The 25,376-nt window shown below is 39.1% G+C and overlaps 3 protein-coding genes across 3 annotated transcripts in view; all 3 read left to right on the top strand.

The window, feature by feature from the left end:
• The window catches only part of LOC112043899 (E3 ubiquitin-protein ligase HECTD1), a 47,705-nt gene extending 32,161 nt beyond the window's left edge, over positions 1 to 15,544 (top strand). Inside the window, exons 35-47 of the mRNA XM_052883358.1 lie at positions 249 to 453; positions 1,383 to 1,641; positions 1,836 to 1,915; positions 2,350 to 2,551; positions 3,611 to 3,751; positions 4,054 to 4,177; positions 5,394 to 5,592; positions 6,995 to 7,119; positions 7,441 to 7,556; positions 8,478 to 8,691; positions 9,576 to 9,817; positions 10,726 to 10,870; positions 12,216 to 15,544. Coding sequence (XP_052739318.1) covers positions 249 to 453; positions 1,383 to 1,641; positions 1,836 to 1,915; positions 2,350 to 2,551; positions 3,611 to 3,751; positions 4,054 to 4,177; positions 5,394 to 5,592; positions 6,995 to 7,119; positions 7,441 to 7,556; positions 8,478 to 8,691; positions 9,576 to 9,817; positions 10,726 to 10,870; positions 12,216 to 12,353 — 2,190 coding nt within the window. The 3' untranslated portion in view covers positions 12,354 to 15,544. The remainder of the gene's footprint in view (positions 1 to 248; positions 454 to 1,382; positions 1,642 to 1,835; positions 1,916 to 2,349; positions 2,552 to 3,610; positions 3,752 to 4,053; positions 4,178 to 5,393; positions 5,593 to 6,994; positions 7,120 to 7,440; positions 7,557 to 8,477; positions 8,692 to 9,575; positions 9,818 to 10,725; positions 10,871 to 12,215) is intronic.
• Positions 15,545 to 17,039: 1,495 nt separating this feature from the next.
• Positions 17,040 to 17,910, top strand: LOC112043889 (histidine-rich glycoprotein-like). The gene has a single exon (XM_024079551.2). The coding sequence runs from the start codon at positions 17,056 to 17,058 to the stop codon at positions 17,794 to 17,796; it is 741 nt and encodes a 246-aa protein (XP_023935319.1). The 5' UTR covers positions 17,040 to 17,055; the 3' UTR covers positions 17,797 to 17,910.
• Positions 17,911 to 21,622: 3,712 nt separating this feature from the next.
• Positions 21,623 to 23,130, top strand: LOC112043974 (sarcoplasmic reticulum histidine-rich calcium-binding protein-like). Its single transcript, XM_024079675.2, has one exon. The coding sequence runs from the start codon at positions 21,623 to 21,625 to the stop codon at positions 23,009 to 23,011; it is 1,389 nt and encodes a 462-aa protein (XP_023935443.1). The 3' UTR covers positions 23,012 to 23,130.
• Positions 23,131 to 25,376: the final 2,246 nt, after the last annotated feature.

Below are 25,376 nucleotides of genomic sequence, written 5' to 3'. Positions count from 1 at the left end.
TATAATTTTTTTAGTTGACACCTGGGATTGTGATTCCTTTCTCGTAAAAATTTGTCGTTTCGAATGTTTTTTATACGATTTTGTTTTCTCAATATCGGTAGTAAGCCTACATGAAAATTTGAAAAGAAGACGGAGCAAGTATTAATTTTTTTTTTCTGCTACTATTTTGACCATTATTTTTGTTAATTTTATTCAATGAACAGACATTGATTTCTACATTTTTTTTGATATTAATTGGTTGGTACTAGGTGTCTCGCAACTTACTATCGCTGATGGAGGAAGAGGCGTTGGAAGCGGTGCGAGGTGCGGGAGGCGCGGTCGGCACCATCGGCGCCAATGGGACCCGCTCGCGCAAGCCGTGGGACGACGACTTTGTGCTCAAAAGACAGTTCTCCGCGCTCATACCGGCCTTCGACCCTCGACCTGGACGGGCCAACCTTAACCAGACTGTTGGTAAGACTGAGAATATAACTTACCTACTGCTTAAACTTACTAACCTTGGCTGAGTATGTTGTGGGCTCTTCTCGGACCAATGCGCTTTTGGAACCCTCGTAACAAGCCCTTGGAAAAATTAACCTAAGTGAATAACGCTTAGAAGAGTGTTACTATATCAGAAAATAATTCGGAGCACTATGCCGTCATTTCTTAGCGGTACAGGTGAGTACTACAGAATTACGACTCATTATTAAAGTATGTATGTGTTAAAGATAATTAAAAGTAAATGTCAAAAAACCTAGTGCTGTACTAAAATGGCTGTGCTCGAAGTTAGTGCAAATTTTTAATTCGCCGTTAATTGCAGAAGCAATATAGGTCATTTATTATTGTACAGCGTTTGTGTAATTCCTTTTGTACACATTTACAGATACTTTACCCGTAAACGCCGTACATATTTCCAGCGCAGGGATCGCAACTCTTATATCTGATCTCATGTATGATGATATTCAACAAGATAAAATTAAATGACTTTGAGAGTAACCTTATAAAAAAAAATCTTATAAATAGGTATATAAAAGCAAAAGGTCACTTATCATGAAATCTCGGTAATTGCTTGATATGGAAAGATAATATTTTGCATGGCGGTAGTTTATAGTGTTAGTAGACGTCTGCTGAAAATGAATATTGCGAAAGAGCGGAATAAGTAGGTTTGTTTTTTTTTTGGTTGCGCTTACACTTAAAACCATTTGACCTACGTCATCAATTGTAGTCCCATTGTAGGACTATAATTTGTCTTACTATCAGATATTTTAAATAACACAAGGGTGGGTAAATTTCTACTGTCAAAGTAATACATAAAAGTTTATTTATTTATTATTATTATACATGCACATGCATAAGAGCGGATTTTATCTCATTCACCCTAATAAAAATTTTCTTGTTACCAGATCTCGATATACCCCTCAACGAAGATTCCGACGTCGAGGAATCTCCCCAGGAGTCTACCAGTAGCAACGCAAAGGCAACTGAGACTAATGGGAACATACCCATTGCGACGACCAACAGGCTGCCTTCCCTGCGGCTGGTGCTGAGCTCTGGGGAGGCTTCCCTGCCGCTCGAGCGACCTTCGTGGACCATATACAGGGCCATCCTGGCGTTGAACGCGCGCCTCCCTTCTCACGACTCGCATAGGGATTCTATTTATACGTAAGTGTATTTTGGTGTTAATGCTGAAATAGAAGAGAAAAAAAAACATACAGTAGAATTGAGAACCCTTTTTTCCGACATTACATGACATTGGCCTAAATAACTATTGTTTAAAGTGTAGTTTATGTAACTATAAATGAAAAATAAATAGCCTTTTTTGTTTTGTTTAATATAGCAATTATATTTTTTTATAGGCTTACATATAAGGAAATTGATGGTGTAGAAGCATTTGCATCCTCGAGTGACAGTGAAGATGATGAACCTGGTGATCCAGGTAATGAAAAAATTAAACATTTTTATTCATTAACTAAAGCGCTACATACAAGTTGCAAGGGCCCATGTACTAGGTGGAAACCTGTGGGTCTGGGTGCCCCCGCTCATCCGCCAAGATACAATTATTAGTAACAAATAACATAATTTCGTACAAAATAATTGCTAGAATATTTATTATTATGTAGAATAATTATTGTATTTAATCTATAGGCAAATCCGTAACTAAGTTAGATAGTGACCCATAGTGAATGATCAGCTATTTACAAATTTCAACAAAATTTACAAATAGCTAGAAAGTCAAATATGTCAAACTTATGTTTGTCAGAGTTGATCTACTTGTATATACTAATCCAACTACAATACCAAAGAGTTGGTTGGTTGGTAGTGCTTGTTCATCAGACTTTTAAGAAAGCGTTTTTTGCTTGCGGCCTGTAGCTGAGCGCGGCGTGGCGGGCGTAGAGGGCGCGGAGTCGGCCGAGAGCTCGATGGTGACGTGCTGCGTGCGCGCCCTGCGGCGTCTGCGCGCGCTGCTGCCCGGCCTGCCCGCGCACGCCTTCCTCTCCACCAAGCTCACCAACAAGCTACACCACCAGCTGCAGGACCCCCTCACCCTGGCAGCTGCTGCTACTCCGCATTGGTACTGTAATGTTTACATTCCCTAGGTGGCCATAGCCATTCCGCAATTAATCGACGCAACCCCGTGGAGTTTGGGTTCGTTTAAGTACTTTTGACGAGTACTATTAGATGGTAACTATACTAGATGGTAACCAGAATATGGCGATGAAGCTGGAATGTGGCCATAGGAACTCCGTTATTAAACGGCGCAACCCCATCGAGTTTGGGTTCGTTTAATTCGTCTTAATGAGTACTTTGACACTAAATAGTAACCAGGGTCTGATGATGGAGCTGTAAGTGGTCATTGTAACTCCGTAATTAAACGACGCAACCCCATCGAGTTTGGTTCGTTTAATTTGTCTTAATGAGTACTTTGATACTAGATAGTAACCAGGGTCTGATGATGGAGCTGGAAGGTGGTCATAGGAACTCTGTATTTAAACTAAGCAACCCCATCGAGTTTGGGCTCGTTTAATTCGTCTTAATGAGTACTTTGACACTAAATAGTAACCAGGGTCTGATGATGGAGCTGTAAGGTGGTCATTGTAACTCCGTAATTAAACGGCGCAACCCCATCGAGTTTGGGTTCGTTTAATTTGTCTTAATGAGTACTTTGACACTAAATAGTAACCAAGGTCTGATGATGGAGCTGTAAGGTGGTCATTGTAACTCCGTAATTAAACGACGCAACCCCATCGAGTTTGGGTTCGTTTAATTTGTCTTAATGAGTACTTTGATACTAGATAGTAACCAGGGTCTGATGATGGAGCTGGAAGGTGGTCATAGGAACTCTGTATTTAAACTAAGCAACCCCATCGAGTTTGGGCTCGTTTAATTCGTCTTAATGAGTACTTTAATACTAGATAGTAATCAGGGTCTGATGATGGAGCTGGAAGGTGGCCATAGGAACTTCGTAATTAAACGACGCAAACCCATCGAGTTTGGGCTCATTTGATTCGTCTCAACGAGTACTTTCGAACTAGATGGTAACCAGTTTTAATCTTTTAGTTAATTTTATTAACAAATAATAAAAACTTAATTTTTAAAAAGGTTTTAATAGTAGACTTGTTTTTATTTGAAGGTGTCAACAGTTGAACGACTGGTGTCCATTCCTGTTCCCCCTCGAGACGAGGCAAATGTTCTTCGCGTGCACCGCTTTTGGGACATCGCGGACTATTGTATGGCTGCAAGCACAACGGGATCGAGCGTTAGATAGACAGAGGTTTGAGAATTGAAATACTTATTTTCATCGTATCTTAGTTAATGATATAGCATAGACAGCCGACCTTCAACTCTTTTTATGTGGAAAATTATCTTTAATAACACAGAAAAAATAACATCGCTGAACATGATGCTACCATGTCAACTTGAGGCATGGGTGTTAAGCCACATGTATAATTCCATTGGTAATTAAGGCCCTTGGCATGGGAACAGCAAAGTCTTAGCCCTAGCATTAAGCAAGGCGCTAATAGTTTCAAGGAGTTCATGTTGATTTTTATTTTTAATTCAGGATTTTTATTTCAGGGCAGGCCAAGGCGTATCGCCAAGGCGCGCCGAGTTAGAAGCTACAGAGTTCCGGATGGGACGGTTAAGGCACGAAAGAGTGCGGATACCGAGGCATCCTAACTTGCTTCGCTCTGCTTTACAGGTTAGTTTTTTTGTATGCTTGCTATATTATAGAAGTTATATAGACCTTTCATCGAGAAAGGCTTTAGGATATATAACATAACATAATAAGAGCGAAGCAACAATAAAAATCGTGGTGACAACGGAAAATGGTTTCGTTGCGTGCGCTGCGTAAATGGTGAAAGTCATATTTATGACGTATTTGTTGCCTTTAAAAGTTACTTCTTTTCTATTTTTTTCCATTAAATACTGCTCGCTCTCTCCGCGTCGTGTTCTTCATTACTGAGGGTGACCCATAACACATTCACAAGTTTTTCCCGCACGATGTCACGCCATGCGGTGTGGCTTTTTGCGACTTTTAGGGCTTTGTGTACTTTGTATCGAGAGTTTTGCGGATTTGATCTGACCAACGCATCGGGCTACTTCCTCGACGTCTCTTCCCTGCCACTTAGCCAGTTAACAAGTTATCTCCTTCTCCTGGCAATGTGACCGAAGTACTCGAGAATCCTCTGAAGGCAGGTGGTGGAAAGTCTTTTCGAGATGTTTAGTTGTTTCAACACCCATGCATTGTAGTAGGGGAGCCCGGGATGCTAAATTTGCAGTTACTCGAGCGTCATTGAGATCGATTACATTTGGTAGATTAAATTATAGGAAGAATAAATGGTTATTTACTTTTTCCGCTTTTAGCGGTGGAAAAAAAAACTACAGACTTAAAAAACAATTTTTATTACTTTGGCTTACTGAAATTGTAAGAAAATTTTAGCGATTAATTAGGAGATTATTTCCTTAAAAATAAGTAAAAAATTAATCGCACTCGTACCTCGAGCACTAAAATATAAGGGTTTAATTTTGTAACTTTGAAACCCTCCCATTCCATTACGTTACGCTCAAATCGTCAGATTTTCGAAATGTGCAGTTTTTAGCTATCAACTCACCTACCTTATCTTAATCTGACGTGCTGGTTGAGTATTTATGAAGTTAGTTTTTTTTTTGGTTGCCCTAAACGTACCCACCAATATTAAGGGCTCATACTCGGTGGAGGTACTCGACAAAGTGTAAGGTATAGTCCCTTATGTTTATCTGCCACGCTCGAGTAACTGCAAAAATCCCCTCTTCGGCTCTTCTACTATTGGTCCCATGCGCTGTCCACGGAGCATTCTTCGCCAGCACCACATCTGGAAGGCGTCTATGCGATGCCGATCAGTATACTGCTAACATTCGTTAATGAATTCGTTCAGGTGATGCAAGTTCACGCGGGCCGCAAGTCCGTGCTGGAGGTGGAGTTCGCGGGCGAGGAGGGCACCGGGCTGGGCCCCACGCTGGAGTTCTACGCGCTGGTGGCGGCCGAGCTGCAGCGCGCCGACCTCGGCATGTGGCTCAGCGACGGGCCCGCGCCTGACGCTGACCTCGCGCCCTTGCCGCTTACGCTGCCTGATGGTAACCTGTGTTTCATAAGTACTTCCTTCAAGGTTTTACCTCTCACATTGCCTGAGTGTGACGTCACGGGTAGCAGCAACAGTGATTTTTTTTTATTATATTCTCTACAGCCCTTGACTACAATCTCACCTGATGGTAAGTGATGATGCAATCTAAGATGGAAGCGGGCTAACTTGTTATCAGTAGGATGAAATCCATACTCCTTTCGGTTTCTACACGACATCGTATTAGAACGCTAAATCGCTTGGCGGTACCTCTTTGTCGGTAAGGTGGTAACGAGCCACGGCCGAAGCCTCCTACCAGTCAGACCTGGACCAATTACGAAACCTCAATTGGCCCAGCCGGGGATCGAACCCAGGACCTCCGTCTTGTAAATCCACCGCGCATATCACTGCGCTACGGAGGTCGTCAAATTGAGGATTGTACCATTATTTTGTGGTAGAACACCTCGAGCAGGTCCCAATACTTGCGACCTTGGGAGTAGGTTTAATGGGTCCCTTTAGAATGCTTAAACACTCGCCTTCAGTGCCCGACATGTTCTCCATGTCCACACTAAACAATTTATGATCAATAATTACAAATACAACATAACACATTATCAATAATCACAGCACAATACATTTTTTACAACAAAACATTATTGCACAAAATCACTAACGCGACTAGCAGCGTGACGGTGTCCACGCTACTTAACAACAACTAAGCACAAATTATCAAATACCCTCTTATTTATACCGACGACGAAGGGGAACGTCCTCGGCCACCATTACAGGTTTCGGGGTAACAGAGGTTATTTATACCACTCCTCCACAATAACATAAATAATAATTATTGTTAATACCACCAGTAATCGAGGAACTTGTACCATGATAGTAAACTATGTTTCTATACATCTGTCGGGATTTACCTCTTAAGTTGCCTGATGATCTACGTTTCATATACTAGTGGTGTTCATTATGTAGTGAGAATGATTTTATATCTTATGTTTTTTACGAAGTTTTTATAACATTTAAAAACACGGACGGCTTTTTCCTTCAATAATATTGGAAATTACTCTGACGTTCTAATGATGCGATGTTGTAGTGATTCGATTGTTTCCGTTTCTGAATTTGATTTTGGAAAGGCTGCTTCTCTGTCATGTTCCGTGCGCTCTATCTGCCTTGTATTATTTAATCTGGGCTGCTTGGTAAGAAAAAATATAGATACTGGCAGGCATAGTTCAGTAAATTAAAGTCATTTGTTTGTTTCCAAAGCAAATAAATAATTTTATAGATTATAAAATTATTTTTATTCTATTTTTTTTAATGTACTTTATTATTTTTGTAAAATATATTTATACAATTAAATTTACTTCTTTGATGTCAATGTCAGCATTTGACCGGGTTTTATTCGCTTTTTATAGAAAAACCGGCAGGTTACTACGTGAGCCGCGCCGGTGGGCTGTTCCCAGCGCCGCTGCCACAAGACTCTCCTATCTGTGATAAAGTTTGCAAATATTTCTGGTTCCTAGGAGTATTTTTAGCTAAGGTAAGTTATTTAATATATTCAATGTAGTACTTTACATGTTAAATAAAACTGCAATTAGATCAATTGGTCATTTTTAATCTTTTAATATTCTTTATGAAAGAATTTAAAGTGCAAGTAGTAAAAGGTTCTCTAAATTTCTTTGCGACGACATTTATATTTATTGCAAATTTTATTGTTGTGTTATTTAATCAAAGCAAAATTGGGCAGTTTTTAAGTGAAATTTTCTACATGATTGTGCGTCCTTTTGATATAAGAGGTTAATGGGTGCATATGACATTAAATAAAAGATGCGTACAATAATGTAACGTGTGCTTATTGCAGGTTTTACAAGACGGACGCCTAGTCGACCTACCTCTCTCTGATCCGTTCTTGCGAATAATGTGTGGCGAGGAGCTGACGAACGATGACTTGCAGACAATAGATCCAATTAGACATAGGTAAGTCTACTTATGTCTTGTAAACTACAAAATCTTGAAAAATATACAATTTTTAAATACCAAATAATTTCCTTAAAATGTTGTGACTCTCAATTTAACTGCATGCGTTTTATAAGGCTTACAAGACAGCAATGCTATGTAAAGTTTAATAGCATGATAAAAACGAAACGGTCCTTTACGACCAGGAAAATGACTACGTAACATAATCAACCTATAAAGAACGATTGTTGCCTGCGTAGACCAAGTCTCTCATTACTTATTTCATCACCAGATGTATGGGAATATGGGAGTCTCACAAGAGACGCACTTTGAGAGTAGCTCCAATTCTCTGGCAGAAAGAAATAAAGAGAGATCCCATCGCAAAGAAAAAGTGATATTTGTGCCATCTCTTATTTTGCGATGGGACGTAGGAGAGCTATATGTAGACAAAATTATCTCTTGGTGCCTTTAAGTCCTGCTGGTAACGCTATAACAAGCAAATAGACTGGCGGAAGGCTTCGGCCGTGGCTAGTTACCATCCATCCAGCGTTCCAGTACGATGTCATGTAAAAACTGAAAGGGGTGTGGATTTACATCCTCCTCCTGACAAGTTAGCCCGCTTCCATCTTAGATTGCATCATCACTTACCATCATGTGAGATTGTAGTCAAGGACTAATCTGTAAAGAATTAAAAAAAAAATACACAATCAGAAACCAGGGTAAGTTAAACAAGGTACGAGTGTCTGCCACGAAATATGGTGTTTGTAAAGTTAGCAAATGACTGCGCAATGAATCAATAATGTTAAAAACAGCGCGGGCGGGGAGTGTTCGCGTCTGTACGAATGCGGATACTCATTCCGCACCTAACGTCACAAACATAAAGATCCGTGGCGAGCACTGTACTTCGTACAGACATCATTTGTTCTTGTTCATTTCGATTAGGTTCCTAGCGAACATGCTGAAGGCGGCCGAGCAGTACGAGCAGCTGGCGCGCGACGCGTCGCTGTCGGCGGAGGAGCGCGCGCGGCAGATAGCCGACATCCGCGTGGACGGCGCGAGCTTCGACGAGCTGGCGCTCAGCATGACGCACGTGGCGGCCAACGCGCCGCCCGCGCTCGCGCAGCACCCGCTGTGCGACGGCGGGGAGCACATCGAGGTGCGTGCGCGTGTTACATAGACGTTCGAGGTCTAAGGACGACGAAACACGTGTCAACAATGTTGTTAACGCAGATTAATTATCTTAGAACCTGCCTCGCTAGACGTTACCTCTGACAAAAGTATATGATCACGATCTAACGTGTTCATACAAACTGTTTCTATAGAATCGATGTGGAAATCATTGTTGTAATCCCTAAATATGTCGTTTTGTGCATAAACGACAACAATATCTAGTTTATTAAAAGATGAGGTCACGATTTATTTGTATTTTTACCTTAATTCTTTTACCTTTTTTATCAAATGTGCAATAAAAACGATATCTAAAATTAATCGTTATTAAATAATAACATTGGCCAATCCAATCCAATTTTTATGTATATATTCTGTGGACAGTCTAAACGATGTGTTTGTTAGTCTGTAGTGTGTAGTGTGAGGACACAGAATATGATTGGTGTTTAAAGTTTTCGATGTGTGAGTCTACCTCATTCCCCTCATAAAACAACAACGACAATTTTGTTGGTGAATTTAGGTGTGATGCATCTCCATATCTAATTCATCTATGGTTCTTATGAGTGTGTACACTATCTGTTTGCTCGTAACTGGCAAAGTAGTGGCGTGGCAAAAACTTGTCTAGCACGGTAAGAGTGTCGCTATTGTCATGCTTTTAGTTTAATGTTTTTCAAAATGCCACTGGGCCTGATAAGTTTGGGGTATAGATAGCACAACTTTTGATTTACTGATAAAATGTGCAAAACAGAATTGACGCAGAAAGCTTGAAATTTAAAAAACTGAACTTTTTTAATTGTGCGTGGGCTGTTAAGGTTGTGGATCGTATTTTATTACGTATTATTTTTGACAAATATCTATGTATGTTTGCGTCAGGTGACCGCACGTAACGCGCGCGCGTACGCTGAGAGTGGCGCGCGGTGGATGGTGCGCGGCGGCGTGGCGCGGCAGACGAGCGCGTTCCGGCGCGGCTTCGGCGCCGTGTTCCCCGCGCGGCGCCTGCGCGCCTTCTCGCCCGCCGAGCTGCGCCTGCTGCTGTGCGGCGAGCGCGGGCCCGCGTGGACGCGCGACCACCTGCTCGCCTACACCGAGCCCAAGCTCGGCTACACGCGCGACAGGTACTTTTCTCTCTCTCTCTCTCTCTCTCTCTCTCTCCCTCTCCTTGAGGAGAAAAAAATCCCTGCGGACTACTGCTTGTCGACAGGGCACGTCCGACTTGCACGGACTAGAATAACCTCCTCTACTTCAAGGGTGGCATGGGACCGCAATGCATAACTTCATGCCCCCTCTTACGAATCTTCTCTCTTCTTCTTCTTCTCATCTTTTTCTCGAACCTCTCTTCTCCTCATTGTTTCTTTTATCATTTGTGCGTATGCGTGCCACTCGTTTTCGCTATTCAGCATGAGACAGGTACTGCTCACTACGGACTCATCACTGAGTGGTGGTGGTTCGATCTCTGCCCCGTTGGGCTATTGTCGTACACATTCCTAATACAGTATATCTCGACTAGTTGGAGGGGAATGGGAATATTGGTCATAATTAAAAGATATGGCGAAAGTGGGAGTCACACTCAGAAGTGTCGTACACTCATACATTTGTATTAATTAAAACTATTATTTTATAAGTTGCATTTAAAAAAAATATTAAGATTTTACAGAACGGGAATCAAGATTACTTCTATACTTAAATAGCATAGCATAGTAAAATTGTTCTACTTGTTACCTGAGACCGAAACGCCTTGTCGTATTTATAAAGCAATCACGCAGTTGTATGTTAGCGGCGGTGTTTTTCGGTATATCTATATATATCTTCTAATTTTAAGGTATATCTTTTTTCTCCCTGCTTTTCAAGATGGGTTACCATTTGCTTTTTTCTTAGTTGAATCACGATTAACAACTATTAATGGGTTTCCATTATGTACGCTACTTCTATCTGCTAGTCCCAAAATACATGCAACCTCGCCATTCTCCTTTTAGACTATTGTATAAACTAAGTAAACAGAAGCTGATAGAGCTGTCTCCCGCAGCCCCGGCTTCCTCCGGCTGGTGGAGGTGCTGGTGGAGATGTCGTGGCGCGAGCGCAAGGCGTTCCTGCAGTTCGCGACGGGCTGCAGCAGTCTGCCGCCGGGCGGGCTGGCCAACCTACACCCGCGCCTCACCGTCGTCAGAAAGGTGAGTTTTTCGCTATTATCAGCCCATTTTTCTCCTCTGTCTTCGATTAGTAGTACGTAAGATCGATTCCGGCTCTGGGCATGCACCTCTAACTTTTCAGTTATGTGCATTTTAAGAAATTAAATATTACGTGTCTCATCATGAAGGAAAAACATCGTGAGGAAACTTGCATACCTGAGAATTTTCTTAATAAGCTATTTGACTTGTATTTATCATATTTTTTTGATACGTGATTACATGATTTTATAAGTGATTACATGAAAATTTTAATTTTAAATATTTTTTGACAATACGAACCAAAACGCTGTCGGCAATGATGGTCTATATTGTAACTATTTTATGACGTCACGTTAACAAATCCTTTATCAAACGGAGCGTTGGACATTGACTTTTAGTACATCAAGTAGCATTGTGACGTCACAAAATGGACGACAACGTTTTTGACTAGGAAAAATTGAAAAAATACATAATTTTTAAATTAAGTATTATGAATTATATTCTATGAAATCCCTAATTTTTATTAATCAATATCGATATATTTCAGACCTTTATTCCATATACTATACGAATATTGTTGATCTATACTTATAATATATCTGTAGAGAGGTCAATTCTGTACATGAAGTATATTTCCAAAATAACTATCAGTGACTACTATGAGTGATTGAGACTGATGCCAAAAATGCAATCAGTAAAATTTCTGTCTGTCTGTATGTTCGTCATAGAAACAAAAACTACTCCACGGATTTTAATGAAACTTGGTACAATTATTCTTCATACTCCTGGGCAGGTTATAGTATCCTTTTCACCACGTTACGATCAATATTAGCAGAGTAGTAGTAGGAAATGTTGGGAAAACGGGAGAAGTTACTCCATTTTTACTGTAACTGGATTAAAGAGGTCTAAGGGCGGACGAACTTGCGGGCGTCCGTTAGTATTGAATATGATATGAGTTATGACGGCCTCCGTGGCGCAGTGGTATGCGCGGTGGATTTACAAAACGGAGGTCCTGGGTTCGATCCCCGGCTGGGCAGATTGAGATTTTCTTAATTGGTCCAGGTCTGGCTGGTGGGAGGCTTCGGCCGTGGCTAGTTACCACCCTCCGCCAAGCGATTTAGCGTTCCGGTACGATGCCGTGTAGAAACCAAAAGGGGTGTGGATTTTCATCCTCCTCCTTACAAGTTAGCCCACTTCCATCTAAGACTACATCGTCACTTACCATCAGGTGAGATTGTAGTCAAGGGGTAACTTGTAAAGAACAAAAAAAAAAACTGGATTAAAGAGGTCTAAGGGCGGGTGTTAGTATTGAATATGATATGAGTCAAGTACCCTCATTTGGTGACAGGTGGACGCCGGCGACGGCTCGTACCCGTCGGTGAACACGTGCGTGCACTACCTCAAGCTGCCGGAGTACTCGTGCAAGGAGGTGCTGCGGGAGCGGCTGCTCGCCGCCACCAACGAGCGGGGCTTCCATCTCAACTAGACGCCTGCATAACACTACTACTGAAACTTGACACTGAAATCAACTGGCAAATTAAAAAAAAAACTACTCATATTTGTTAAAAAGCGCATATGTGTGAAATTAATACCCATATAATAGTATGATTATGAAACGGTTGGTTTAATGACGGTCATTAAAGCACGAGTTGCAATAAATCGAACGAAGTGAGTTTTATAAAATGCAATTCATTAATTATTTTTTATTAAATTAATTATTTAATTAAAATATTCCAACTTGAAATTTTAAAATATATTATATACATAAAACATTGTTAAAAAATCAAAGCTGCACAAAAGACAAAGATACTAGTAAAAAAGTTATAGTATGACACGAAATTAGATAAAAAAAAATTGTAAATATCAAACTTATTCCAATATAATTTTACTCGGATTTTTTTTTAATTTGCCGGACTAATTCAGTGTACTTTAATTAGTCAAACTACTGTACTGCACTGCACTGCGAGCTCATTGGCTGGAACTTTTTCATTGTTGTCTATACTCCATACTAATATTATAAATTAGTTTTCAGTATGCTTAGTGGGAGTTTTCAATATTTTCATACTCTTACTATCGCGTTGACGTAAACGCGAATATATATGGAATTGAAACAGTTGTGCAGTAGTGCCACTAGATGGCGCTGTTTCAATTCCTTAGAAATTCGCGTTTACGTTAACGCGATAGTAACAGTATCAAACTGCCACTAGGCCCTCTGTACGCCAAACGCGATGAGGAATGTTTATCAACAAACAAATTGAAAATATACGGAGAAAACGCATGCCACTATACCTAACGGTGTCACCCCCGTAGTTCCTACTCCCGTGGAATGCGGGGATAAAATATAGCCTATGTTACTCCCTGATAAAGTAACTTTCTATTGGTGAAAGAAATTTTCAAATCGGTCCAGAAGTTTTTAAGTTTAAACATTACGTACAAAAATACAAACTTATAATATTAGTGCAGATACATTTAAAATGAAGAACAATTTAATTAAAATTATAATTTTATATAAAACGATTTATACCCTCATTTTTAATTTTTTTTTTCATAAACATTGCACATTGAGTTTGGCTTTAGTATACCTTTGTAGGTAGCTTAGCGACTTATGCGGTTTAACGTTCCAGAATAATGTCATAAATGCGTTGTATGCGAAATGATTTGTAAAAGTCTCTCTCAACATTAAACAGATATTAAAAATCAAAATGGCGGCTCGTCTTGTTCATTATCCATAATACTGAACGTAAAGCATAACCATTTTTTTAGTATTTAGTTATAATAATTTCAGTTATTTCCATGAAGTATACTTATGTTAAATCTATACAATAATCTCGCAGAGTGCAGATTTGTTAGCTGTATGTAGGCAACTATTCCTGCTGTTATGTACGGTTCGATTAGGTAAACTTAAGTATGTTCTCACATTGTATCGCATTGTATGTACACACAATATTTATGTATATCATGATTACACATATGTCAAAATAATTAAAATTATTTTGTTTAATAAAGGTAAAAAAGGTAATAATTTGTATTTGCATATACTCAGAGGCACAATTATCCGCCTACTTTATTATGACTCAAGTAAATTAAAGTTAATTGCGCCTCTGAGTATATTTCCTCAAATAGGTTTTACTTTGTCTATGGTTTATTCCGTATTATTTTCTTACGAGAATAAGCTACAAGATTTACAGTCTGCCTTTTAATAGCATCGTATTTCATTTATTTTACCGTTTCGATTTCAGCTTTCGAATTTACTTTCTCTATGGTTTTCTAAGAAAGCTGTCAATTTATCTGTATCTATGATCTTGTTGTAATTTGCGATTTGTAACATGCCTTTATAGCATCTATCATGAAATGTTACAGCATACGCCTGTTATTTACTGTTCAAGTAGATGAAGAATTACATTAAGTTTCATTATTAATGAGTTTAAATAGAATAAAAGTATAAAAAAAAAATATTGGCATTAATGAAATTCATAAGGCAAATTTGCGATGTAGCTGGATTAACACGACTCGATGTAATATAAATGAGGCGAATTTTACATGAAGTTCAAATGAAATGAGCGGCTTGTGATCTGAGTTGCCTAATTTTGGTGTGTTTATATATTTGTTTAGTATAACAAAAAGCAATAATTATAAGTTTAATAAAGACTATATTGGCTTATATAAAGACTTAATATTTCAATAATAAAGTGAACCAATTGAAGTATTCATTATAATATAATGTCTACTACAATAAATTGCCATTTTATTACTATTGTTGTGTGGGCTTGTATTATAGTTTATGGGAAATCAACACATTTTCATATCGTGCGTAGGCATTTTCTACAGTGAATTGCCGTTATTTTTTTTCAAGATTTTTAAAAATTCATATACACTCATTGTTATCCTTGTTTCCACCCAAGAATAGAATACATATATTTTCATAAACGCACTTACGCGTCGCAAACACTACTCCTTTGTTAAATTGTTAAATGACAAAAGATCGACACTCAGCTGGCCTATTCACTAATTTGGTCTTCAATAACAACTAAAATAAACATCAAATGAACTGAAAAAATATGTTTTCTACCTATTGTATGATATCCACGAATGGTTCCATCCATCTACCGATGCACCGGATGACCTTCTACTTAGAATCTCAATTTCGTATATGCCAAGTGACATACGTCAAAGTTAGTGAATTTTCCTCCTGAAGCGTTTTCGTTAATCATGACAAACACAATCCACACACTTGTGATGTTTGGTAAGCGTGGATTTTACGCAGAAGCACTGTGTGTGAATGTATTGTGGTGTCAAGTGAAAATAATTTTGAAAATAAATATGAAAATATGCCAAGTGAAAATAATACTTATAATGTATTGTCTAATATCGATATAATTTTCGCTTCACGCTGCTGCTAAATGCCACTTTAATTGGTGATCATTATTCTTAAAGTGTGTAACACTTGTGTATTGTGTGAAATGTTTAGAGTATGTTCCTTTAGTTAAAATAATTTTGTCAACTGAAAGTTGATATTGTGATTTATTATATAAAATTATATGGATGGATTAAATATATTTAATTTGAATTTAATAGGGGTTTAGTATAGTTAACAGAATATTGATTGTAATAATAATATGTAGTTTTTAATTCATTATTTTGTTGAAGATTGTATGAATAAAGTAAGGAAAATATAAATCGTGTTTGTAATTTTACTTCCTGCAACTGTGTTAACGAAACTTAATAAATATTATGTGAAAATAATATATACTCAGAGGCACAATTATCCGCCCACTTTATTATACGTCGCGGATACTAAAGTTAGCGGATAATTGTGCCTCAGTAAACACTGGTGTCCCAACGAACAATTTTTAAATAACAGAATAATTGAGTATTTTGCACAATAGCGTTGAGATTAATTGATTGAATTTCATGGCGTCAAGTAGGGTGACCCATCGCTAGTAGGTATGTTTCTCATTATTCTGTCAACTGTAGGTATATTATTACGGAGAAACTGAGAGTGAGTCAACCTACTTGGGTCGGTAAAAGACGTGATAGCCCAGGATATAGAGGCGTAGGTTCGAATCCGGTCCGGGGCATGCACCTCTAATTTTTCAGTTAAGTGCACTTCAAGAAATGGCTCAGCCAGGGGTTAGGCTAACCCCTCATTTTGAGAGTAAACTCGTGCTCAACAGAGAGCCGAATCACATTGAAGTGAGTTGTTAATGATGATATTAAATACGCATCCCTGTCGTGTACGCGATGATAATGAGATAATAGGTACTAGGACAATAGCTTCACGGTTAACTCGACACTGAAAGATGACCTCTGGGTTCGATCCCAATCAGCTGGACTTTTGGTCATACACAAAAAATATGGCAAATATTATTTTTCATAACAACTTTAATAGATTCTCGTAAAAAAAATCAGATACAACCCAAATACTTACCTTACCTTATCAGCCGATAGACGTCCACAGCTGGACATAGGCTTCTTGCATGGACCTCCAAGCACAACGATCTCGAGCCGCCAGCATCCAGCGGCTCCCTGCAACCCGCTTGATATCCTCGGTCCACCTATTGGGGGGTCGCCCAACACTGCGCTTTCCGGTGCGGGGTCGCCATTCCAGCACTTTGGGATCCCAACGTCCATCGGCTCTTCGAATTATGTGGCCCGCCCATTGCCACTTCAGCTTCGCGACTCGCTGAGCTATGTCAGTGACTTTGGTTCGACTGCGGATCTCCTCATTCCTGATTCGATCACGCAGAGAAACTCCAAGCATAGCTCGCTCCATCGCCCGCTGAGAGACTTTGAGCATTCTAATAAGGCCCATAGTCAGCGACCAAGTCTTACATACGAGTAAATAATTATAAAATCCAGGTGGAATCCATGAAACCTACAATTATTAATGGCGAAGCCTGAAGGGAACGCTAATTTTTTTTTCAACAACTTTTAAAAGATGATAGTTTCTTTAGCTACATTAACACCGGAAACGCGCTTTTCACAATGCAACAAATGAATAATGATCAATGCAAGTTTCTTCAAGAGAGTTAGCAGTTTCAGCAATGCAATGCGACACAACCGCAACCTTGGTGTTCAAAATCGTGTTACACAAGTTTTAACTAAAGGAAGTATTCAGTATAAAAAGTTAACGGCCATCGACGAAACTATCAGTCACTGTTGTCGATTTCACCGATACAGTGACAATCATGAGGAGTGCATTGCTGTGCTGTGTCGTGCTGGCGGCGGTGGCGTACGCCAGCTGCCGGGAGGTGCCCCGGGAGAAGCGCGAGGCTGACCTGGAGCCGGCCGCGTCCGACAAGGGCGGCAAGTGGGACAAGGGTGGTGGCCACGAGCATCACGAGCACCACCACCACGACCACGGTGAGAAAGGGCACAAGGGCTACAAGGGCCACCATCACCACGAGCACGGCAAAAAGGGCCACCACCACCACGAAGGCCACAAAGGCCACCACGACGAGCACGGCGGCCACAAGAAGCACCACCACCACGACGACGGACACCATCACGAACATCACCACGGGGAAAAGGGTCACAAAGGGCACGGTCACCATGAGGAGGGACATTACCACAAAGGACACTCCACTAAAGGACATCATGGAGTGCACAAAAACGACGAATTCAAGAAGGAGAAACACTTCCACGACCACCATCACGAAGGCGGCCATCACGAACACCATGGAGGACACCACGAGGAGCACGGACACAAGAAGGGTGGCGGCCACCACAAAGGCCACAAGCACGGCGGACACCACCACCACGAACACGGCAAAAAGGGCCACCACGAGAAGGGAGGACACCATCACGACCACAAGGACCATCACGATGAGGGCGGTCATCACGAGCATCATCATCATCACCATGATCACGGGAAGAAGGGCGGCCACGAGGACCACAAGCACTGGGGCTACAAGAAGGGACACAAATAAGCTCCTCGCCGAGCCAATGACTGCGTTTTGTACAATAACTGCTAATATGCCATTAACTAGGATTTCATTAATTTAAGTTTTGTTAAGTGTTTTCGTTAGTATTGTTATATTGACTGTGATGTTTTGTTAATTAAAAAATTGAATTTCAATCTTTGTTTACAATTGTAATAACAAAATTTCATTGCCACTCGTAGGAGCATTGTGCCTAAACCAAAACAATTTCACAGAACGTTTGCTTGCAACAACAACGTTACATAAAACTGTTGGCGTGGTTCACAGCAGCATTTCCCGACGAGATCACGAGCTCAAAATAATGTTGGGAAAGTAGATCGGTGCCCTAGATTGCCCTATCTAGTCGTCAACAAAATAACCTTTTAGGCAATCGACCGTTTAGTAGTGGAAATTACTTGCATTGAAATGGAAAAAAATCATTTCTCAATAAATCGGTACGTACGCTGCAGGTCGAACAGACGGTAAGTTATCTCGTAGAATCGGAGATTAATCTTGCCCAGAGCTTACGGTCAAGACGGTAATGTGCGATAGGCTGAGAGCCGTTATTGATGTGAGTTTAGATTTGTGGGTTCTATATTTTAAACTTTATCATAGTTTTGGATATTTAATTAAGCAATTAGGCGTATTTGAAATATAGCTGAAAATTCAATATAAACATAGCTATACAAATAGATATGTATATATGACTATTGGATGCCCAGCGGTTTCACACGCATAGTTCTCGTTCCCGTATGAATACGGGGTTAAAATATAACCTATATTACTCGCTAATGTAGCTTTCCATTGGCGAAATAATTTTTAAAATCGGTTTAGCCGTGAAAACGTAACAAACAAGCCCATTTTCGCATCATACCTACATTTATTATCAAATAGAGATAGCCCAGTGGATTTCACCTCTGCTTCCGATTCCGGAGGGTGTGGGTTCGAATGGTCGGTCCGGGGCATGCACCTCCAACTTTTCAGTTGTGTGCATTTTAAGAAATTATATATCACGTGTCTCAAATAGCGAAGGAAAAACATAGTGAGGAAACCTGCATACCAGAGAGATTTTAAATTCTCTGCGTGTGTGAAGTCTGCCAATTTGCATTGGGCCAGCGTGGTGGACTGTTGGCCTAACCCCTCACTGGAAGATAGAGGAGGTCTTTAAGAAACATAAAGCGTACTTTTACCATAAGTATTCTTTTATGTATGGAAGTACGGATTCTACTAACGTTCAGTGGCGTACCGTGCCTTGGAGGGGCCCTGTATCAAAATTTGTTGGATGCACACCATTTTTACACAATCTTCACCAGCCCCCCTTAAGTAATTAAGGAGGGCTGGTAAAGATTTCTCACAAAATAATCAAAAATGCTTGCTTATAACAAATATGACTGTGAGAGTAACTTATCTTTTAAGATGTTTCCATTTTTGGGCGCAGGCTAAACCGGGAAAAAAATATTGCTTTTTTTTGTCTTTTGTCATTTCAAAAGTGAATCTCTATATGCAGTTCATTACATATATGATTTTTTCTGGGAAGAACCAGATCAAGTCAGATTGTGGATTACATTTTACCAATTTATTTTTGCTTTCATACGTAAGGGTAAGCTGTTGTCCGGGGACTCCGTATCATTGATACGGCTGAAACGGGGCTGGCTACGCCCCTGCTCACGTTACTCATCTCAGGCACAAAGAAGTAGATGGGATATTAAACACTCGTAATAATCTCTTTCTTGATCCGCCCGCATCCAAATTGTCCTGATCACACGATCTGTAAAATCAAAGTTCAAAAAATTTAAAATACCTGAAACCTATCTAGTCGTAAGCTGGTTTTTGTCAATCAAACATCATCAAAAAATCAGTTATTCTTCCAGATTTCTCATTATTTCAACCTTTAATTATAATCAACTAGCGGACGCCCGCGACTTCGTCCGCCCAGACCTCTTTGATCCAGCCCTATCGTAAAATCCGTTCTTAGTGGATACCTACTACTGTCGATATAGCTATCGCTGTCGCTTTCTTAAAAACTTACAACTCCTATTTCATCCCCTTCTCTTTTTATTATAGGGATAAAAATTAGCCTGTGTTCTGCTCGAAGGTCCTATTTTTATCAAAATACCAAAATTCATTTCGGTAACAGACAGACAGATAGACTTACTTTCGCATTTACAATATTAGTATAGATTAACACCGTTAGGGTAAGCACTGTATACTTGTGATATAATTTGATCGTTCTTTGGTACCGAATGTGAAAACCTTGCCTAGGGTAACGAATTATAACTAAAGGGTAGTCTCTAGCGAAGCGAGCGAAGATATGGATTTAAAGGTTAAGTGAGCTTCTTCATTTAGTAGATAAAAAATGGACAAGTGCGAGTCGGACATGAAAATAATTAAAAATCTAATTAAGCTTATAAGTCAACGAAACTCAACGAAGTTAGAGTTCTGTACCCAAATGGTTAAACGGGACCCTATTACTAAGAATTCGCAGCTGTCTGTCAGTTCGTCTGTCACCAGGCTGATCTCATATACGTATTAGAAAAAAATTTCGAGGTTGTATTTCTGTTGCTGCTATTATTATTATAATTTACAACATATCTCAAAGTTACAATTTCTTGTATTTTTGCTTCATGTGTGAAGGTGGAAGCTGATTCAACGGTTTCCGAGTATCTTCCGAAGGGTGGGTCCAAGAAGCCATTTGAAGAAGCTATTTGAAACTTATTTGCCAACTCCGAGTAGGTACCTATATTCAGATTTAGGTACCTACTCGCAGTTGACATGACAATAGTTAGGTAGTTTGCTCAACGACCTTCTGATGTTGGTTGGAACGAATTTCGGCAGAGTGGCTTTATTTCGTTTTTGGTTCATATTTAATATTTAATACAATATAAGGTAAGTACCAAAGTTAAACCTTGAATTTTTCAAGCTTCGTTTAATTTATTAAAAATTAACCTTCCTTCAATAACGTAAAAGTTATGCTTTCGAATATTAAGTTAATAAACGGAATTTGATTTACTTTATGAGTTTATGAGTTTGAATTCTTGTCTATTTGTACATGTATATGTTTACGGTTATGTCTACCGGTCCAGAAGGTATATTCTACTGAGAAGAGGTGGCAAGAAACTCAGCAGTTGCTCGTTTAAAATAATCATTATTTACAATATTAAATATCTAATAACGGCAAAGGTAGGAGAGTTAATGATTAACCAAAATAAAATATCACGACAGGGCAAAGCTAGAGATAGTAGTAACCTAAGTACCTAATAAATTAAGACAGTTATATTCTTCTTTCCGTGTTACCGATAAGTTCATAAGTAGTTGCAAAATAATAAAATGTTTTAATTTATTACGATTCATAAATAATACCAACATTAACAAAAAAATTGTAAAGTATACTTAATAAGAAATGTTAAATTATGAATATGATATCAGGTACATTCATCACCGAAGGAATACCTACTCGTGGGGAATTAAATTTCGCGAGAGGCCGTGAAAGACGTGAAAGATGAGTGCACGTAGTAACGAGATGAGCGAGAAAATTATCTCCAATTTCGCGTTCACAGCCATCGTAACATTATTATGGAGGCCTTAAAATCGTTTTCTAAGCAAATTACTTAACTAAATCGCAATTGCGTATTATATAGTTAACGTAGCTATAAAACTAGTTACTGTCTAGAAACAGTTTGGTGTTCTTGCAACAATAAGCCGCCGAGATTGTCTCGCGACGCGTCACTTGACAGGGCTTACACAACTCCTTATATAAAACTGCTGCGCCATCAATAATGTCGCCAATTTTAAACAATAAGTTCACTGCATAAGGCCTTCGTAATAACGAAGAAGCATGAGGTTAGTGTTAGTATTAGTTTTAATTGTCGCGGCACATGCGCGGAGGCTACCTAAAAAGCATGTGAATCCAGTAGAGAAGCCGGTAGACTCGCTGGTGGAGAAGCAAACCGAAAAAATAATCGACCAAATAGATGCTGCTTCGGAACACAATGAAAAACAAAAAAATAACGACCAGGAAGATGCTGTTTCTGAACGTGAGAGAGAACAAAAAATAACTGATCAGCGAGATGACATTTCTGAGCATGAGACAAATCAAAAAATAAGTGATCAGCCAGATGCCGCTTCTGAACATGAGAGGAAAGAAGCGATAATTGATCAGCAAGATGCCGTTTCTGAGCATGAGACAAAACAAAAAATTAATGATCAACAAGATGCCGCTTCTGAGAATGAGTCAAAACAAAAAAATAATGATCAGCAAGATGCCGCTTCTGAGCATGAGACAAATCAACAAATAAGTGATCACCCAGATGCCGCTTCTGAACATAAGAGAAAAGAAGCAATAATTGATCAGCAAGATGCCGCTTCTGAATATAAAGGAAAACGGAAACAAAAAATAATTGACCAGCAAGATGCCGCCTCTGAACATAAAAGAAAGCGAAAACAAAAACTAGTTGACCAGCAAGATGGCAGCTTTGAACACAAAAGAAAGCGAAAACAAAAAAGAATTGATCAACAAGATGCCGCTTCTGAACACAGAAGAAAACAAAAAAATTACGACCAGCAAGATGCCGCTTCTGAACATAAGAAAGAACCCAGTCAGAATGGTGAATTTAAAAGAGGTGGAGGCAGAGAGCATCACGCACATCATTTAGATGAACACGAAGAAAAAGGCCATAAAGCATATCAAGGTGCTCACCATGAAGAAGAAGGAAAAAAGGGTCATCACGATAGAGAACAACATAAGGGCGAATATGATGACCACGGTGGTTACAAGGAGGAACACCATAATGCTGACGGACATTATAATGAACACCACAGGGATGAAAAAGGTGAGAAAGGTCAAAAGTACGAAGAGAAGGGCCATTATAATAAAGGTCATTCCACAAAGGGACACCACGAGGTACATAAACTGGATGAGTTTAAGAAAGACAAACACTTTTTCCACGAAGATGGAGATTCTGGTCACGAGGAGCACCATGGTGGTTTCCATGAAGAACATGGCCACAAGAAGGGTGGTCACTTTAAGAAAGGCCATCACGACGGAGGGCATCATGTACATGAACATGGTGAGATGGGTCATCACGAGAAAGGAGGTCACCATCGTGTACACAAAGGACACGACGATTCCGCAGGACATGATGAACATCATCATCATCACCGCGACCACGCCAAGAAAGAGGGACTCGAACATCACAAGAAACACGTGTACAGACAAGGTCACTGAGACTTACGACACAAACAAACAAATAGACTTTAATATTTTAAAATTGACATGGCTAATACCTGTTGCAAGTCTGGTCTGTTATTTATTTATTGTGTAATTGTGTATTGTACGAGTAAGTACGCCCAAAAGTTGAATCTGACTCGGTATCTCATGTAATTATGTGTAGTTTAGCATCGTAGTTTTTAAAGTTACTTTAAAGATAAGTATTTATATTTTTATATAATTAAAAACGTTATTTATTATTCATCTGAATGAACTGTTACTTTTGTGTTATTATTTTAGTGTTAAATCATTATTTGCCATAACTGTGATCATTGAAAACATTTATCGATTAGGTGTTCTATATTTAATCGAAATCTGTTTGATATTAATTTTCAAAACCACTAGTCAGTTTGAAATTGAACTGAATTGCGGCTGTGTCTCGGTTGTTACGTATAAAATATGCTAATAACCGCAAGAACTACAAGCTACCGTGCTCGGTCTGTGCCATGACAGATGAAAATTTAATAATACAGTGGAATCTAATGCCTGTTTTCGGATTAAGGTGCCATCAATCCATTTTAAACACCGCAATCGCTGCGTAATAAACACCGTAATAAAAACTAAATGGGTATCTCGAACATTATACAACATTTGTGTAATGTTATTATGGAATTTAACCAGTGGTTTATATATTATTACGAAATTTAATTAATAGCTAAAAGTGTTCAAATTTACTAGCATTCAGGCGATATTCCGACATAAATAATTGAATACCGTTGTATGCAGAGATTGCTCTACATCGAATGCAGTTCGGTAAACTTATTACTACACAGCTTCGGTAATACCGTATCGTCGCTGTATACCCAAGTAGATATTTGAGGCAATGTTCCCTAACAGTCATAGTATGGTATAACTAAAGCTATACCGTTCTGTATGAAATCCTACGGTTCATGAGATTCCAGACTGTATTTCTGCCAATCCTTGCAAAATAAATTTATTTTGAGACGTTTGGTAATTTGGTTTCTGAAATGTTTGTACCTATACAATGTTTACAATTTCAGACTGAATACAAAGAACTCAGAACATTCTAGTGGTTTGTTACTTTTGTGCAACTGCTAATAAAGAAATTTGTGCAATCCGTTCTTGAATTAAACTGTAAGAGGTGCGCTCCTTGGAAGAGTTGCAAAAACATTACAATTTACAATAGTTTTCTTAGAATAAATCAATTGTCCAACTAACTAACTAACTGTATATATAACTATTGTTATAGTTTGATTTATGATTAATACCTAGTAACATATTTACAAGATTGTGCTGGTTGTGTTTGGAGATTAATCGGTAACTGGATGTTCGGAGGCACGGTGTGGCCTTTACCGGTCTCCCATTCTTGTAACAGACGGCTAGTTTTATGTTTTGGTAAAATGTGGTGGGTCGAAGCTATAGACGCAGACGCAGAGCGAATTATTTACTCTCACAACGAAAAGTTTGCGTAAGATAGTTCCCCTGTAGTTCCCGAGTTTCCTACCTTATCTTCTTCTTTCTTAAGACCATTAGACATAGCAGACTTCGTCTATATTCCTTGAACACGTATCTACTATGTGCTGTGGTTTGATTTGCGAATATCGGAAATAACGTTCATATTCAAAATAAGACACGTTACACCGTCTGGCGAAATTACAGCCAACTTTTAGTATAGATAATCAAAATAGTTAATTGTTAGAGAAGAAATAAAATTCAGAATTGGACAAGAAAAGGTTGCATTTTATAAAATAAAATATCCATTATTTAGCGACCCTAAGATTTTCCTACAAGATATCGGTTCCAAGTGTTTGGTCCATCCTTTTCAATGGTTGCGAGACATGGGCCCTGAAAAAAGAGTGTTGTCGCCGGTCGCAAGCTTTTGAGATGTGGGGGTTAAGAAACAAACACTTCATCTCAAATGCTCTAGTTTTAAAAAGAGCCAATAGTGACCGTGTCAATCATCAAAATTGCATTTTTCGGGCATCTGTAAAGGTGATATCTCTATGAGTTTCCTAGGTTGATCTTTAAAGGTAAGATACCCGAAAAACGTGCTTCAGGAAGACAGTGAAGAAAGTGGATAGATGACGTCAAAGAGTGGACCAGGTTAACTTAGACACAGCTTAAAAAAATTGCAAAAGATCGAAAGAGATTTCTACACATGACCGCCAAGCTTCAATTGGAAGAAGGTATTCAGTGAGTTTGTATTCAACTTCATTCAGTGTAGGTATTCAGGTTTTCAGAGACTGTATTTTGATATACTAATTTGCATTGCAAGTTAAATGTTAAAACGAACAATATTGTAATATCGCTTAAAGGCTGTATTCCTTTCAGGAAAAGTGGTTCGTCAGATAACTCGATAATA

Source organism: Bicyclus anynana, chromosome 9 (genome assembly GCF_947172395.1).
Source record: "Bicyclus anynana chromosome 9, ilBicAnyn1.1, whole genome shotgun sequence".
Taxonomy (NCBI): Eukaryota; Metazoa; Arthropoda; class Insecta; order Lepidoptera; family Nymphalidae; genus Bicyclus; species Bicyclus anynana.
This window is presented reverse-complemented; position numbering and strand designations above follow the sequence as displayed.